This window comes from Mchenga conophoros, linkage group LG4 (genome assembly GCF_057382185.1).
Source record: "Mchenga conophoros isolate Kocher_MC1m ecotype Shallow Benthic linkage group LG4, M_conophoros_male_GT1.1, whole genome shotgun sequence".
Lineage (NCBI taxonomy): Eukaryota > Metazoa > Chordata > Actinopteri > Cichliformes > Cichlidae > Mchenga > Mchenga conophoros.
In genome coordinates this window covers 36,933,874-36,950,577 of record NC_140529.1, presented here as the reverse complement: position 1 = coordinate 36,950,577, position 16,704 = coordinate 36,933,874, and the positions used below count along the sequence as shown (strand labels likewise).

The 16,704-nt window shown below is 42.2% G+C and overlaps 2 protein-coding genes across 12 annotated transcripts in view; one reads left to right on the top strand and one right to left on the bottom strand.

The window, feature by feature from the left end:
• The window catches only part of LOC146576711 (uncharacterized), a 152,108-nt gene that overhangs the window by 132,921 nt on the left and 2,483 nt on the right, over positions 1-16,704 (top strand). The gene's annotated exons all lie outside the window — the stretch shown is intronic.
• The window catches only part of LOC146576709 (RNA binding protein fox-1 homolog 3-like), a 431,434-nt gene continuing 416,234 nt past the window's right edge, over positions 1,505-16,704 (bottom strand). For 9 of the 10 annotated variants that reach the window (XM_085272168.1, XM_085272169.1, XM_085272171.1 and 6 more), the window contains one exon: positions 10,383-15,796. In XM_085272168.1, coding sequence (XP_085128294.1) covers positions 15,752-15,796 — 45 coding nt within the window. In that variant the 3' untranslated portion in view covers positions 10,383-15,751. Of the gene's footprint in view, positions 7,759-10,382; positions 15,797-16,704 lie in introns of those variants that run through there. The other variant, XM_085272165.1, reaches the window with a different exon arrangement.

Genomic DNA, 16,704 nt, shown 5'->3' with positions numbered 1-16,704 from the left:
TTAGGTTTGTTATTTTTCAAATTCTATATTAAGTTCTGCAGGCTTGTTTGCACAACAAGGCTAAATAATTATATGAACTTTTCTCAATCTAAATATTGTACTTTGGTAGAATTAAAAAATAAGTGTAGTGCAGGTCTATGATGATTTTTAGTGCTACTATCATCTAGTTCTGATTCTGGTTCTGTCTTGGTTACTGTTGTAGTCCTGTTTTAATTCTGGATCAGTTCTGGGTCTGGTTGAATTGGGGTTTAGTCCCTGTGTCTTGATACAGGCCCGACTTTGTTCTGCCTTGCTGCTTAATTAAAAAACTAGTTTAAGGTGTCCTGCATATGTATATAGAATAGCATCTGGCTGCAGTTTAAAGACTTTTTTTTGTCTCGGTCTTGGTCTCGATACCCTCTGGTCTTGGTCTTGTCTTGGTCTCGGATTAGGCGGTCTTGACTACAAGTCTACTTGGAGATACTTCCACATATTAAAATGATAAAAAAAAAAGACCAAAACTAAGCAAAAACTGAACAATTAAAAAAAAATCAAAGCAAAAAATGAAAAAAGCAAACTCACTCTGAACCCAAACTCAAACCAACAACTGAAAACTAATAAAAACCAGAGAACTCTTTGTCTTTGTCTTGCACAGCGTGTCCAGGCTGCACCGTCACAAAGAGCGAACTCTATGTTCTCGCTATGGAGAAGCATCCGGAGACATTTTCCAGGGTTCTTGTGTGAAAACAGCTTTAGTTAAATATCAGGTTATACACTTGGTTTGGAAGAATACATAGAAAACTGATACGAGTCCTCTCTCAGCTGTTTGAATACTAAAGCGAAAAATGTCAACATGAACTAAAAATAGTTTATTTTTCAGTGTCTTTTTGTCCCCTGCGTGCCCGCTCTCACGTGCCTTCGTCGCCTCCATTAAATGTCAGTTTCGTGTTATTATGTATTATTAATAAGCAGAAAACAGAAACTGGGGCATGTCTTAAACAGCTAATAAAAACGGCGACGTTAAAACAAAAGCACACGAACCGTATTCGCCTACTGAAGGGGAGCGTGTGCGCATCCTGATGTGGCACAGCAGTGACACAAATAACATTTTCTGGATTTTGTTGTGACAAAAAAAAGAAAAAATCCCATCTCCCATTGTTTGTAGAGGCTCAAAGGATTAAACAAAGTCAACAGTGATGGAGAGGCACTGATCTTCTGAAGTATTTACATTCGTGTTTTTTGTCTCTCCCGCTTCCCCCTGAAGGCGCTTCTATATTTCTCCACTCGCGGGCTTCGGTCTTTGAGTTTGTCTTTCTCCGGTTGGGTAAATGGCAGCCTCGGTGACAGACAGGTGCTCTCCATCATGCGGCCCCAGAGGGGCTCCGGCACAAGACAAATGGGTCTGGAAGCGTGGCCCCGCCCCCATTCCACCTGGCTCGTGTCACGCGGCGTCGTGGGACTTGTAGCGTTACCGCGAGCATCCAGCAACTCATCACTCACCACAAAACAGCGGAGACGCGGAGGCTGAAGTAGACAAGTTTATTAATGATAATAATGAGGATGATGAGGATGATGATAATATTAATAATTAGTCATAATTATAATAACGTTAATGTCATAATAAATAGAACTCTTCATCTGAAGCACGTAAAGAGAAGCATACAGAAAGAGAAAAAACAAAAACACAAAGTTCAGAGTACAGAGCCAGAGGAGGGGGCGGGGACTTCTAGAGACATTTTTTTTTTTAACCTTTCAATATATCCATTTAATTTTTTAACATTTTTTTAAACTTTATTTAACTGGAACATTTACAAAAGGAGAAAGAGTTAGATTTTAAAAAATCCTTATAAATAAATTTCGTCATTATTAGAACAAAATACAAGATTTCAGGGGAGTCAGGATGTTTTTTTTTTTTTTTTTCCCCCTGAAAGGACAGCCGGGGGCGGGTAGGACGGGAGAGGGAAGGGAAGGTCATTATGTACAGAACACCAGGAATACAAAAGGGGACCGGTCAACTCACATACTAGAAGGCTGGGGGCAGGGCAGGGGGGGATTGGGATGGTAGTACTGGGGCGGGTGTGCTGGAGGCGGGGACATCCTGCTAGTGTCACAGCTCAAGCAGTTGTGCTCAGGAAGATCAGGACCAGTTCGTTATACTAAAGGCATCTGAAGGAAGGAAGGAAGGAAGGAAGGAAAGAAGGGAGGGTCACTTCAACCCCACCCCCACACACACACCCACCCCCGCTCCATCCCACTGTTAAGGCGCAGGCTGGAGTTTTGGACACAACAAATGGATGCAGATGTAAACTTGGAAGTTCAGACTTTGCACCGGCGGACAGAGACAAACAGCCACAGTTAAAACGACCCCAAAAAAACAAAAACATGAAACAAAAAGTCCCTAAAAATTTTCATGTATCCTATAATCCAGACTTGACCACTGGAGAAAGAGACATTACAAACATCTAACTACTCAGATTACATCATTTAAAATGTAGTAGATACTTTTCATATTGACACGGATCAAAAGACTTTTTTTGTTGTTTTTTTAACTGTTCGAGCGCAGCTCCCGTGAGGCTTGGTGAGCACGTTTAAAGGAAGCTTTGTTCACAGGAGCTGTTCTCAGTCAGAAAATGTGACAAGATAACTTCATGCAATGAAAGCTACTAGGACAGAATTCTACCCGTAAGCAGGATGAGCTCTATTCTTTACACGTACCAGCAAAAAGTTATAAAGGACAACATTTTCTCTCTCACTCCGTCTGTTTTTTCTTTTCAAGATAATTCAAAAGTTGGCCAAAAGTCACCTGTAAAGCTGTTTACACGCTCGAACACTAAAGAGGAAGCGATGTACCCACGTTGTGTGCACACGTGTAGTGTCGTTGTTTTAATGGGCAGGAATGCAGGTGAAAATCACCTTGAAGCTGCGGCTCTAACGTGGTGTTCAGACCAAACATGAAACAGAGTTTCACTTTGTGTGACTCTCATGAATGCGGTTGCTGGTTTTGGATCGTTTTGCAACCCCTAAATATTCACCCCAGCGACCGATGGGACGCCCGGTTCCAGATTTCCTCTGAAACTTTCTCCAAACTCTTCCTCCCCCCTCGTATCTCTCAGATGCTGAGTCAGGGGAAGCAGCTGATCGGCTTTAACAGCACAGCTTGAAGTGAATTTCTCGCTGAAACCCCGCGGCTGTTTATTTGCCTCTATTCTCGCCTCACCCGGTGCAAATCGGTTTGAATTTGCACCTTTTGCATAGACTGTGTGTATCAAAATTGGTCTGAACACGTCATTAGATTTAGCGATGGTTTAGTGATATTTGCTCATCATAGTCATGTAAGTTGTCCAGTGTGACGTAAAAACTCTGTTTTCATTCTTTGTAAAACTTTTTTTTTTGGTTTTGTTTTGTTTTTTTAGTACAAGGTAGAAAAAAAAGCGGGTCGGGTTAATTTCTAAATGGAGTCATTGCTCGGTTTTCCCAGCGGAGGGGCGCCGACGCCGTTTGCAGCACATGTAGCAGAGCAGCATCATGGAGTCGAGGCGTGTCTCTATTCTAAGTTGCTAAAGTGTTTCTGAAATACATTGCTGGAATACTGAACGGTGACCACATCGTTAGTTATTTGATATATCGCTCTAAAATACTGTGTACTTACATATCTATAAAAGAATACTGGCCCATATAAATCCTCATCAGAATGTCCTGCTGCCTAAACACTGGTGTGAGCGCCGGCCTCAAAAATCCAGCGGACTCTAAAGAGAATTGCACGAAATCCCGAACTACTCTTACTAAAACTACGACGACTACTGTGACTAATATTGTTCAGAGGAAAAACTAGAGAAACGGTTATACTGACTGTGAACCACTGTACTGTAAAAATTCAAGTTAGCAGTTAAGAACTAAAACCGTGGCAGCCTAATATATTACATGCGTCTGCATCGTCGCCCCGTAGAAATGCTTTATATTGACCTCTGACATCAAATGCAATAAAACGAGCAGAGGTGCAGTGTAGTATCGTGTGTGTGTGTGCCAGATGTATCTGCAGAGCTTCATTGTTGGCCAGAAACCGTTAAAATCCCAGCAGGGAGCCACACTGTTGTCCTTGATTACCACAGAAACACACACTATAGTTTACTCTGACCTGAACCCACACACACACCTCTGCTGCCACAAATACTCACCAGAGCACCAAATGTGGATTAATCAGCTGCTGGAAACAGTCCCTAAGTAATGCACTTCAGTTTGAGCAATGCTTACAAAAAGTATAGCGGCCAGCTGCTTCCTCGGTTTTAAAGGGGACTTATTTCAGGTTTATATCATATATGTGAGAGATTGCTGAAGCCTTCGTTTAATTAGGCGAACGTGTGTTATTGTAATCCCTGTGAGCTGAAAGCTTGAAGCGTTGGATCTCCTTACACGGTCGTCTCGAGAATCTCCTCGCCTGAAGCTCTGGGAGCCAATCAGAAGAAAAAGAAGGATTTTAAGACTAAAGGCGCCAAAACGGCTTTTCCAGGAGCGGCGTAACGAGCCAGGATACGATCGATACGAGTTTTTTAAATATGCGAATCACACATAATAGTCTTCACTATAAACCAAGAGACACGGTCAAAGTGGAAGTCAGAAAAACAAGAAAAATCAGAAACAAATTTTTTTTTTTTTGTCTTGTGTTGAGATTTGCTGACAAAATTAAAATGCATAATAATACCAGTGTTATCCGTTTAGGTTTTATCAGCTAGGAGTTGACTAGAAGAAGTAGAGAAAAGTGCTGTCTACCCAGAATGTGCCTATCACACATGACATCAAGTGTTCTTGTTGCAGAATGCATAGATATTTCAGTGGACAAAATCCGAACATCTGACCAAAACCTAAAGTTCGTTAAAAAACAAACGACAAACTGTGGCTCTTTATCGCTGCTGATCATGTAGTGACCATTTAGGTTTCCCCCCGTTTTCCTTTCAGAGAAGCTCTGCTTTCCACAAAGTTGCCATCGAAGTAAAACTCCAGCCTGCTCCTGCGTTGCTTCTGCCCTACCGCGGGGCTGTAACCCGTAAGTAGGCCAGAGGAACCGCGTGACAAACCTACAGGTATGAAGACGCTAAGCCTGCGTGTGATCGCTGCATGGGAGAACGAATGACCGACTTTACCCCAATTAGACTTCACGACAGTTAGTTGGCATGATATAGATACTCTGTAATATATGAGAAGCTGTCTACGGATGAACAGAGGTCGCGTGGGTAGGAGCCCTGATTTAGAACAAGTACTTTTTTTAACCTGAAATAAGATGAAGTTAATCAAGAAGTGTGAGGTGAGATTTACTGTACAGGATAATAACAGTACACACTGTAGTTTTGTACAGGAAGTCAGGAGCTTAACCTAGTCTTACCCTCTTGTAACCACTCACACAAAACCACTACCAAGTAGTGTACCCTGAACTCTCAAACAAAGTTGTGCTTCACCCGAACCCGCTCGCCTCTGATAAAGTTTCTCCTCAGGGCCAGCAGGTTGTTTCCAATACGCAATAAAACCGCCCGCCCACCAGGGTCAGCGCCAGAACAGCGGCTCATAAACCGAGGCAGCTGCCGCAGGAAGCCGCGAGCCTCGTTACGTTAGCGGGAGAGCGAGCTCTACCTCGGCGGCGATGAGCGAATGAAATCTGGGTCACGTCAATACACATCCGGGCTCCGCCGTCATCACCGAGTCCCGCTGTCTCCTGATCAAAGAGCACTGAGACTGTGTGTTCAAATCATGCTTTGGTTCAAGTAAGAAAAGAAAAATCAATATTCATAAACTTTTTATCCCACTAAACTTTGCGCTAATTAGCAAGTGCTGGAGCTCCGGCGCGGGGCCGGAGTTAGCGCGCAGATGTGGTTCTTTTTGTGAAGTGTCTGAAAGTGGGATGTGGTGTTTTTGCTCAGAGTGGGGCACAAAAAAAGAGGGGAAAAAAGCAGTTTGGGGATTGTGTGTGTGATCCTGCCTGTGTTGTTAACCTGTGTGTGTTTGTGCACAGTATACATTTGCTTGTGTGGTAAACGTGGGATTCGGGGGGCGATGTCGGGGGAGATCAGTTCACACTATCACCGTCACACTTTCAATCATATAACACATGATCACATGTTACAGTAAATATCAGGGACATATTTAGTGGGAGGGGTCTGATATCTATGTTGGGGGCCAGAGGCTTTCCTGCCCACCCCCTCTATTCCCTGACATCACCACAGCCCATATAATAGATATGTATATATATTTATATACAGAAAAAGAATACATACTTATTGGACACCCTAGACATTAAAGTACATTCAAAAACTGAACCAACATTCTTGATTTAACACGTTTACAGTGATTTTTCCTGATATAAAGAATTAAGGTTTCGCTTCCACCAAATTAAAACTTTTTTTTTCCTGTTTAAAACTTTCAGTGCTGCAAAAAAATACAAAAAACACACAAATAAATATTCTCAGAATACACGGACAAAGAAAAGTTGACATATTTCAGCCCTAGTTCCTCGATTACCGTTGGATGGGCACTACTGTATTTCTATATGTTTTATCTAGCGACATAAGTCTATATGCCTCAGGCTTGTGTTTTGGTTATGCACCTGCTGATGTAGTACGATGGGATTATTCGATTATAATTCAATTTGTTACATGGACGTCGATGAGTTATTCTCGTCAGGTGGAAACGTGCATCCTTGGTAGTCGTACGCACCTTATCGTCGCGTTGGTCTGACAGTTTGTCCGTCGGTGCGGAGTGACGCAAAGGCTTGGGCTCGGAGTCTGGCAGGTGAGTAAAGTCGGCGACTTCTGCGCCGTGTTCTCTAACTAGTCCTCAGTCAGTGACCTCTGCTGGGGCGTGGAGAGGGGCAGACGGGGAGGCTCGGCTTTACACCGTCTCACCGTCCCGCCGTGGCTCACCCCCCCCACTCCCCAACGCTGTAAACCAGTGATGCTGCCCATTGGGGAGGGCGGGGATGCCCAATGGTGCTGCCGGGAGGAAGTGACATCACAACAGTATCCACGGGGGACGCTGCTAACGCTAGGCGCTGCAGGCCAGTGACACCGCAACAAGGAGGAAAGAGCGTCATCACCGGCCCGAGAAGGAAGGAAGGAAGGAAGGAAGGAGTTTTGGGGAGGTTGGAAGGAAGAAGGCGGAGCAGTGAGACCAGGAGGTTGACCTTTGACTCCACCCACAGGAAGTACAGCATAGAAAGTGCTTCTGCCTGGATGCCGAGCTCTCCCTGCCACCTTTTCTGTTTTGTTTTGTAACTTTTTTTTTTTTCAAACACGACCTCGGCGACAGAGCAGTGTGCCACAGAGAGAGGAGGGGGGGCGGGGCTCCTCCCTCCTCCTTCCTGCATACCACAGAATCAGCATCAAGGGCCAACTGTTCATCTCCCTTACCAAAAAACATAAAAACAGATTTGTACATATATACTGCTTTATACACACTTTTTTTTTTACCATTGTAAATCACAAAAGTATAGAAAAATAAAATGTTTTATAATAACGGGACACTTTTCATTCTCTCTCTGTCTTTTTCTACCCGGCAAAAAGGTGGTCCCTGGTGGAAACTGGCTCACTCCGTCTGTCAAGTTTGTGGCTGGTTTGACACCACTGCCGCGGCGCCACTTTGTACGCCTCCCGTCTTTCCTCGCCAGCCTCAGTAGAGGGACTCCTCCTTGTCTTCTTCTTCTTTTGTTATTTTCTTAAAGCTAGTTCTCCTCTCTTCGTTGTTTTCATCTGTGATGTCCATCAATACTGAGTACAGCTCTTCATTTTGTATTTACTAGAAACAGGGGAGAGAAGCGGGAAGACTGGTGAATATGCAGAAAGTTATGTTTCTGATAGACATGCATAATGAGAGGTGCTGTGAAGAGTCAGTGTGCAGCAGCTCGGTGCAACTTTGTGCCTCTCTGAGTAAGTTTTTTGGGGGCGAGGATCGTGTCGCCGACAGCATAGTTCTCTGAGAGAAACCAACACTGGTAAACATATGGAACAACGTATGGAGTAAACAACCCACGCTCGCTTTAAAGCCCCCTCCGCCCCATCTGTGCAATGTACACTAAAAAAGTTCAGAAGTTGAGGTTAAGACACGGCGTGGAAACCGGCAACAGGAGCCACAGCGTCTACAACTCAACTGCGAAAAAGTTTGGGAGCTCGGCGTTTCATCGCGCTCTTGTAATGCGGCATAAAAGAAGCGGGAGTAGAGGTCTCACGCATGCCAAAACCAAAGCTACTGCTCTCCCCAGGATACAGATCAGAGCGAGCTGTAATCGTGCGAGTGGAGATCGGCAGTTTGGCAGCACAAAGTGAAAAGTCTCAGCGTATAATGGGGCCGGATGGCAGCTGGGGAGAGAGGGGTGGAGGGGTGTGGGCGAGGCGAGTGTCCCGGGACCCTCGTCGTGACAGACGCTTCCTAATTCACAGTGATCTTTGGCAGCTCTGTTGAGCTTCTGATGAAAAAATAAATAAATGAAAGAAGATGAGGCTTTAATTTCAGAATGGCTTTGTAGTGCACCACCCCGCCCAGTCCCCCCACCACCTCCTAACCAGCAGAGACAAACAGTCAAACAAGTGGCGTGCTCAATCAGCCTCCACCCTGCACCCCCGCCCCAATCTGGCTCTTCCCAGAGAGGAACTGGCCCAAGCTTTTCCTCTCCTCTATCTATTCTATACCTCGGATTTACTGAGCGCTCGCTGGGGACCCACCATACAAAAATATCCACATGCGGTCTTACGGCTCAGCAGGGAGGGAGCACAATAGCGCTGCAGCTACATATAGGCCTCGCTGTCAGGCAGCCTGGAACTGGAAGGACTGCAGACACAAATATATTAATCACCCACGGATGTGAAGGATTCAGGCGTGAGAGCCTGTGCTGCTCTCACTCATAGTTTGTGAAGTCTGCTTAACAGTGTGCATGTTAGCTTTGAGCCCTGCGGACAGTTTGGGGTTTATTTCCTCAAGTTTTAATCTGTTTGTGCTGCCACCGTGCAGTGAAGGAGAGCGGACGCTAGTTTGGATGTTGCTGGAACGTTACACGGGCTAAACAGTCGCTGGATCGTCATTAAGACAAAGGCAGAGTAGGTGAAGATCCTTAAACACTGTCACCACTACAGAAAATAATCTTTGAGCTCTGAAACCCGCCCTTCCAAATCCGAGGTGTGTAATCACAGCTCAGAGGGGTTTGAAGCTTATTTGTGCTGCTCATCTCTAACAGAAGTGAGGCTCTTATCCAAGTCCTCAACACCTTCAGCTGCACGCAACCGCCTCCACAGCGTCATCAGGTAGCTAACCGACAGCGTCCATCCGTCGCGTTTTCCCCTCACAGTTTCTCCCTAACAGCATTTATGGTAGTGAAGGTCCTCAAAAACACCAAAGACTCCTGAAAATAATCTTTCGTCTGAGGTTAGAGGAGACCTGCTGAAACCAGCTGTGTGGTGTAGCTTCTGAAGCTAATTTTGGCTGCCCGTCATAGGCAAACAAGTTGATGCAACAAGTCCGCAACCGACCTGATTGGCTCCCACGCAACCTTTTTCATCAGTTACCTCAGCGGTCCCCATCCTTTAAGGTGTGGCGGATAAATACAACAATATAATAATAAACGTGACTTCACTGTGTAATTATGTAACTTTATTAGCAGCGTCCTCCTAAAATGCACCAACAACATTGAGCGTAGCATCCTCCTGTCTGCCCCTTAATGATCTGATCGTTATGGTAACGCCTAAATATTCCTTTCAAAATAAGACACACAACTACAACACGGGAAACGACGAGTTGACACTAAAAACTCTAAAAACCATAAACTTCACACCCCGGTACCAAACGACTCACGGATCGTTACTGGTCCATGCCCCAGGGATTGGGGACCGCTGAGTCATCTGACCAAAACAACCAATCACAACAGCTGATTCAGTCTAGCGCCAACCTTTCAGTTTGTGGTGTTCATGGCCTTTAATTTTTGAGTTTATTAGTTATTATAGTTCCAGTGTGACACTACAGCTTCAATGTATTCATTTATTTTCCACAATTTATTATTAACCTTGTGCTCTAAGTTACCCATTTCCTGTTTGGATCATTTAAGCGTGATCAGATCAGTCTGTCAACCAACACAACTTATGACAGGAATACACGACAGTGGACGAGCAGTTACCTCAACTTAAATTATTAATAGTCTCCCCGCTGTTTGATTTTGTGCCACAAAGGAGCAACTTAAAAAAAAAACTGAAAGAGCTACACGTAGCAATAAGTTGGGCTTATTCGACGCTTAAATCTCAATGAAGCGAAGAAGAAGAAAAGATCTGTACTGACTATTTTTGTTAACTGACTTTGGTTGGTAGGAAATTTAGACTGTGGTGAGAAAGTCTTAGATTGACAACAGCAACAACAACATCCATGTGTGAAGGCAGACATGATGATCATATAACTGCTTTATTCTGACACTCAGAAAACAATCAGAGGTTACTTATATATATGTCACATATTGACAACAAAAGAATTCATGAATAAAGAAAAGGCTCATAATAGCATACTTTTAGCTATGAAATTAACCCAAAAGAATTACTTTACACCTTTCAGACAATATATTTTCATTATAAAGAGAACATAGAATTCAAGAACAAGTTCAGCTGAATTGAAAATACACAGATGACCCCACTTCATATAGGAATACATATAAAACAGTTACTCAGAGAATTGTGATATAGTGTATGGGTGTGTGTGTGTATGTATATACAAGTACAGTAACTTTTTTGCTTGGTTTTCTTTTGTACAAATATTTTAGGTGGATTAATAAATTCACCTGCCAGCTTATCAGGGCTTAGTGAATACCTATAAATATAAACGATGGATGAAGAGTATTTTCAGCTGATATGTAAACATATATACTACTATTAATAAGTACCAACACATATTTGGATCAATTAGAGGTCTAGTTGCATATTAAGCTGGTTGTGGAATACAACTAAAGCAAACAAACCCAAAAATATTAAAGTGTTTGTATAATAAATTCACATTTAAGTTACCTTTGACTTACATAAGCATAATAAAAACGGCTCAGACCTCTACAATACTGACTGCCAGTTATTAATGTTATATCTTAACATTTAAGCCTTGATAAGCTGACACTGAAACGGTTAAACAATGCTTATTTTAACTTTTTCTGTAAACTGTTGACAAACCCGTGCAGACTGATAGGAGCAATTCCAGATGACAGTACTCAAAGTTGTCCCCGGAATAACATGACGGAGGGGAAAAGTGGATGTGCATCCCCAAATAAATCTCCATGTTCCCTTATTTGGACTGCACGTGCTCATGCTAATGCTTTGGCAAACCCTACATGTATTAAATTTTTACAAATCATCAAATGTGTACGTGACGAAAATCACTGAAACAAAGTTCAACTTACAGCGTAAATCTTGATTTTTAGATGAATCCGTATCCAGTTTTATATAGAATGTGATCATTAATTCGTTTTAATTTAAATCACGGGTCTCAAACTCGAGCCCACGATACTTATCAAGGCTGTATGTTAACATGAAGAAATATAATGTAATTTGATCCTTGAAGTTACTTTGTTGTTGAGTGCAATGTTAAAAAAAGATTTAATATGAAGGCAACATTGGCAGAGAGTCACAAACTAATGTGGACACTTATATCTGAATTTTTATTTTATTTTTAAAAATGAAGTGATAGCAGAGTGCTGCCACGTGTGTGGCCAGAGAGGACCAAGGTGTTTATTTGGTAGTTCAACGAACGGCTTCAGTTATTTAGGAATGAGGGAAAACTGTGTTCATGTTTGCAGTTTTGTCTTGTTATAAAGTATCTGAAATTAAAAGCAAACAAACAAAACGCTGCATTATTGTAAATAGTTTTGGGTGTGTTCTTGTTTCTTTTTGTACTACTTGGTCCTCCAATGAGATCCAGTATCAGCAGTGGCCCACAGGTTGAGACCCCTGCATTAAAACAACAGAATCTGTCGTTTGTTTGTAAACTCTGATCATTTATAGTAGTTTTGTAGCATAAAAGTAGTTCTTCCTCCCCACAGTTGATAAATTCTTCTGTTGTTTATGACAGCGTAGTTTGTGGTAGAGCTGTGATTGGCTAATAATCTATGGTTTGGACAAATTTGAGGTAATTTCTACCTTTTGACATTGATAACAGTGATCAAGCTTCACTTTCAACCAGTTTTCATGTACGAACACTGTCTGTCAAAGCATTAGCACGTGCACCCGCTCCGCTCAGGAAACTGGACGTCCAAACATCCTTCATGAGGTAAAATAAATGCTGGAGCGTGATCAGATCGTCATTTTTTCATTGCCACTGAATCTTTTATGAGGTCAGAGCGTCTGTGTCGTCATGTTATTACAGGGACCGTAAGAGTGAAGTCATGCAAAGCTGTTAGCTTACTGCAAACTACAGTGTTTTAGCGAACTGCCTTCACTCCCCCATCTCTCTCCTCCCTCACACAATCTAATGCATATGTATGTATATATATATATATATATATATCTCACATAGGCACACACATTCAGCTCTAAAAAAGAAACAAATCGATTTCATTCCAGTCTAATAGTGGTCACTAACTGAACGCCCACACGTGTACTCTGCTGCAGAGTTTATGTGAGAAACTCCTACAAATGTACAATCAGTTCTCCCGTTTTTTAAAATGGTAAAAATAATATTCAAAGTTTGTTCTATAAAAAACCCCAAACGGTGCGGAGCGTACGTACTAGCATACAAAAGGAAGAATAATGTTTGTTTACCTACGTAAAGACTTTTCTTTTACTTATGAGATAATGGGTGTTTTTTTCTTTTTTGATATACAACATTACTCTATATCATTTTAACATCTCGACTAAACATAACTAGCTGTATATGATACTTTTTTTATAAATATATTACATCTCAGAAAGAAAAAAAGGAAAACAAATAAAGTGCAACAAACAGATTTTTTTTTAAGACCACAACACTTTGAGTGTGAGTACATAGAAATTAAATATTATTGGCAAAAGCTTTCAGTTGCATTTCTGTAGCTGCGCTTAAATCTCGACAGCTAACAGCGGCTACACAGAGTTTCTTTTAAATCCACCTCACGCAGCACAAAGTTGTAATAGAAGCCAATGCAATGACCGCATGTCGACGAAGAGGCGAGTAAGTCTGCACTCTACACACATTTACATTGTGTCTTCTAACTCCTGGGTGCTTTCATATATAATATCTTCCTGGACTTGTGTGTGTATACAGTATATGTCTTAATATATATATAATACAGTAGTTTTAGTAAAGAACAACAGTACAGTCTTTATTTTATCATCATGGGGTCTCTGCTTAAAGAAAAAACTGAAAAATTAGCTCTTCCGAAACCTGCTGGTTGTGTTAGAAAGGAAACTGTCCTGCCGGCTGAGAAGTGAGTAGCACTGTATCCTAGTTTGTGAGTTTCAGTTAGCTCATCCTGAGGTAAAACATTTTGTGCAATGCTTAAAAAAGAGAGCGGTGACTTGTAGAAGAACAGCCCTCTGCCAGGGTTAACCCACCTCAGTGCTGTGTCATTCCCGTGTGACGGATGTGTGGGGTTAGCGTAAACCTTGTGTACAGATCACCCCCCGTGTTGTATTAGTGAGAATATGCAACCGTGTCTTCTGCAAACTCACTTCACATGCGACTATTCTGCGTTTAACAATGGCGTTTTGGGGAAACGTACACTGCAGACACACAGGAACCGCTGCACAATGTTATGCAAATTTTTGATTAACCGATTTACCCATTTAGTCAGTGAAGTGTGAAGAAGAAATTGTTCGCGGGGCTTATCGTGACTTCCCAGAGCCGAAAGCGATGGCTTCAAATTGTCTAGTTTGCTCAACCAAAAAAGCCAAAACAAAAGATGCTCAGTTTACAATAAGACGCAGCAGCTGGGAGCATTACTTTGTCTGTCAGTAGACTAATCAATTATTTGACTAATCCTGCACATCAGACATGTAAGAAAGTCCACTGCAGGTTTTTGGTTCATATTTAAAAATGAATCTCTACATCGTGTTTCCAGCGCACGTACGATATCGTTATGGATTCCCTGCACTCATGTTTCAAGTGTAATTAATTTACCCAAGATGAGCTTTACTGACACTATAATTTTTTCTTTAAGACTGAGGCCAAATATTTCAATTCATTTTCTTTCCGTGAAGCATGAACATTTATTCGTTTAACTTTCTGTGCGGCTCGCACAAACGTGTTGCAGAGTGCCCTCTGGTGGACAAACCTGGTCACAGCATGTTGCTTTTCAGCTTTTAAATGTTTTGTTTTTTATAAATCGGATGGATTTTAATGCAAATTCTAGATTCCCATATTCCAGTGCCTGGTCCCTTTATCCTTTCGAGCAGGTGTTCCCAAACTTTGGAATTCTGAGGATCGCACAGTTTCACTTCTTTTTGCTGGTTTGTCGTTTTTTTTAATGACTTGTGTTAAAACCAGTGCAGGGTAGGGTTTGGTCTGCTTCGATGGCTACAGCGACACAAACTGTGCGCCTCAGAAATGTGTTGATGCGACGCTACAAAGACGAAAACTAAGTACATTCATGAGCTGAGCTCCAACAACTTTGCAGATAAAGTTCTGTTTACGTGTCGTCAGAAGAACTTTTCAGCCAATTCAGAACTTTTGTATAATGTCTCCTGGAGAGGCGGTGTAAAGCAGAAGAACTAATTTTAAATCGCCTGGGAGAAAAAAAATCACTGGAACAGGATCTAATAAAAGACAACTATCCCTTAAAGTAATTTAAGGCGGCTTAAAGCACATGTTTCATGGTCTTATCAAATTTCTAAAAATACCAGTGAGCATGAGATAAGATGCGAACACAGGCCGCCGGTGGGAAATGCAAATGCTCATCCCCCATATTTACATTCAGCTGTACTTATATGAATCGCTGCACATCAACACAGCCGGTGTCACATTTCCCCCAAAACAAAGCAGCTAATGCAGAACAGTTGCATATAAATGCACGGTGCTTTGCAAGAGACCGGGCTGGCATATGAGCATTGTGAGTTCAAGACAGAAATCTGACCTTCATGACCCTTTACTCTGCATGCTGTCATACCACATAATACAGCTTGTAAGGCTCCACTGCAAGTGCACAACAGTAGGACACTCCAATGTTTGAGGAAAAAAAAGAAAGCAATCAGAGCAGTGCTGTCTTTGAACTAAGAATTACCAAGGCATGCTCGTCAGCATTAAGCGTTCTGCACTTCTGCGTGCTGGATGAGTCAAAGATTCGATGATAAAAGCTGGGAAAGGAATTAAATGGGATGGATCAGTGTTCACCATCAACCTGATTTCTCTTTGTTGTGTGCACACACACACACACAGGATAGAAATGCCCCAGTATATTCTTAGTCAGATGACAGCAGCTGCATATACACACCTCTGAGCATGCACCATGCGTGCTGCAGTAGGCTCACATTGGTTATGGTGACACAGCACCCATATACAGCAGTCAAGATAATGCACATGTGCATAAAACTTTCCAAAAGAAAACCAAAAGCACAAAATGAATACGAAACAAGAGCAGACCAATGATGACATCAAAAAGGTTGTTGTAGAAATATCTGCTTGCGAGTGTCAGGGGAGGGGCTCAGCATGTGGACCTGGAAGCTTTTAGTTAGATTTAACTCTCCGCCAAGGACTGGGTGTTCGCTCGTTTTGTGTTTGTATTTTATTTTTTTAAAGAGAGGATTTTTTTTTCGTTTGTTTGTTGTGGGTAATGTCTCTGTCTTTTCTCGCTTTTTTCTTTCTTTTAGTAGGGAGTGAAGCGACTGTACCCTCCTCTGTATAGGCTAGCCTGCAACATCAAAGATGAAAAAGTACCAATCAGTATTCAGGTGACAGCTAGAGTCGGTTTCTCTTTCTCCACAAATTTCCTTCCTTTTAACTTATTGAGTTTTCATATACGTATAATCTCGACACAGATTGAGAGTTTGAGACACTGAAGCCAATAACGGGTTTTGTTGAATAAATTCCCCGATTGCATACAATTCGAGTGTGTGTTAGGAACGGGAGGTAAAGTGGATTGTTGGATTCGGAGCTTAACTGGTGCAATTCATACGGAGGAAATTGTTTATATGCATGTAGATAGAGCACTTTCTTGAACGGCGAATACATTTTGATTTCATTACGCTTAGAAATAAATTGAAAAACAGAGATTTTTGTCCTTTTACGGCCGTAACAATATCAGAGATTGGACTAAAGCAGAATAAGTTCTGAGAGGTTTAATCACGGCTCCTTTTCAAGTCTGGCAGAGGTGCCTGCACCTTTCTGGAGGGCCAAACCACCACAGGATATTAGCCCTTAGATTTAGCACCATGCTCAAGATATCTAGGGCAGACACACATAGAGCATGCAAGTGGGCCTATGCATGCACACCTGCACATGCACGCACACACACGCAGTCCTTCTCATCTTTCGGTGGCTCTGCTGCAATTAGGAATTCAGGCAAACTCCAAAGGCTACCGAATGTCTTCAAAGGCTAATTTTGCCTAATTTCGCGGAGCCCTCTTGCTTGTACAAAACTTTCATCCGTACGAGATGCTTCTGTAAGCTGGAAACGAGTAAAGAGAATTTCCAACCTCAACCTCAGAGGAACTAATTATTGTATAGCTTTTAAATGCAAAAATGACTCCTCGCTGCTGGAGAACCATTAATCAAATATGATTAAAGAATTAGGAACCAAACTGGTCTTTTCTCTTTAGC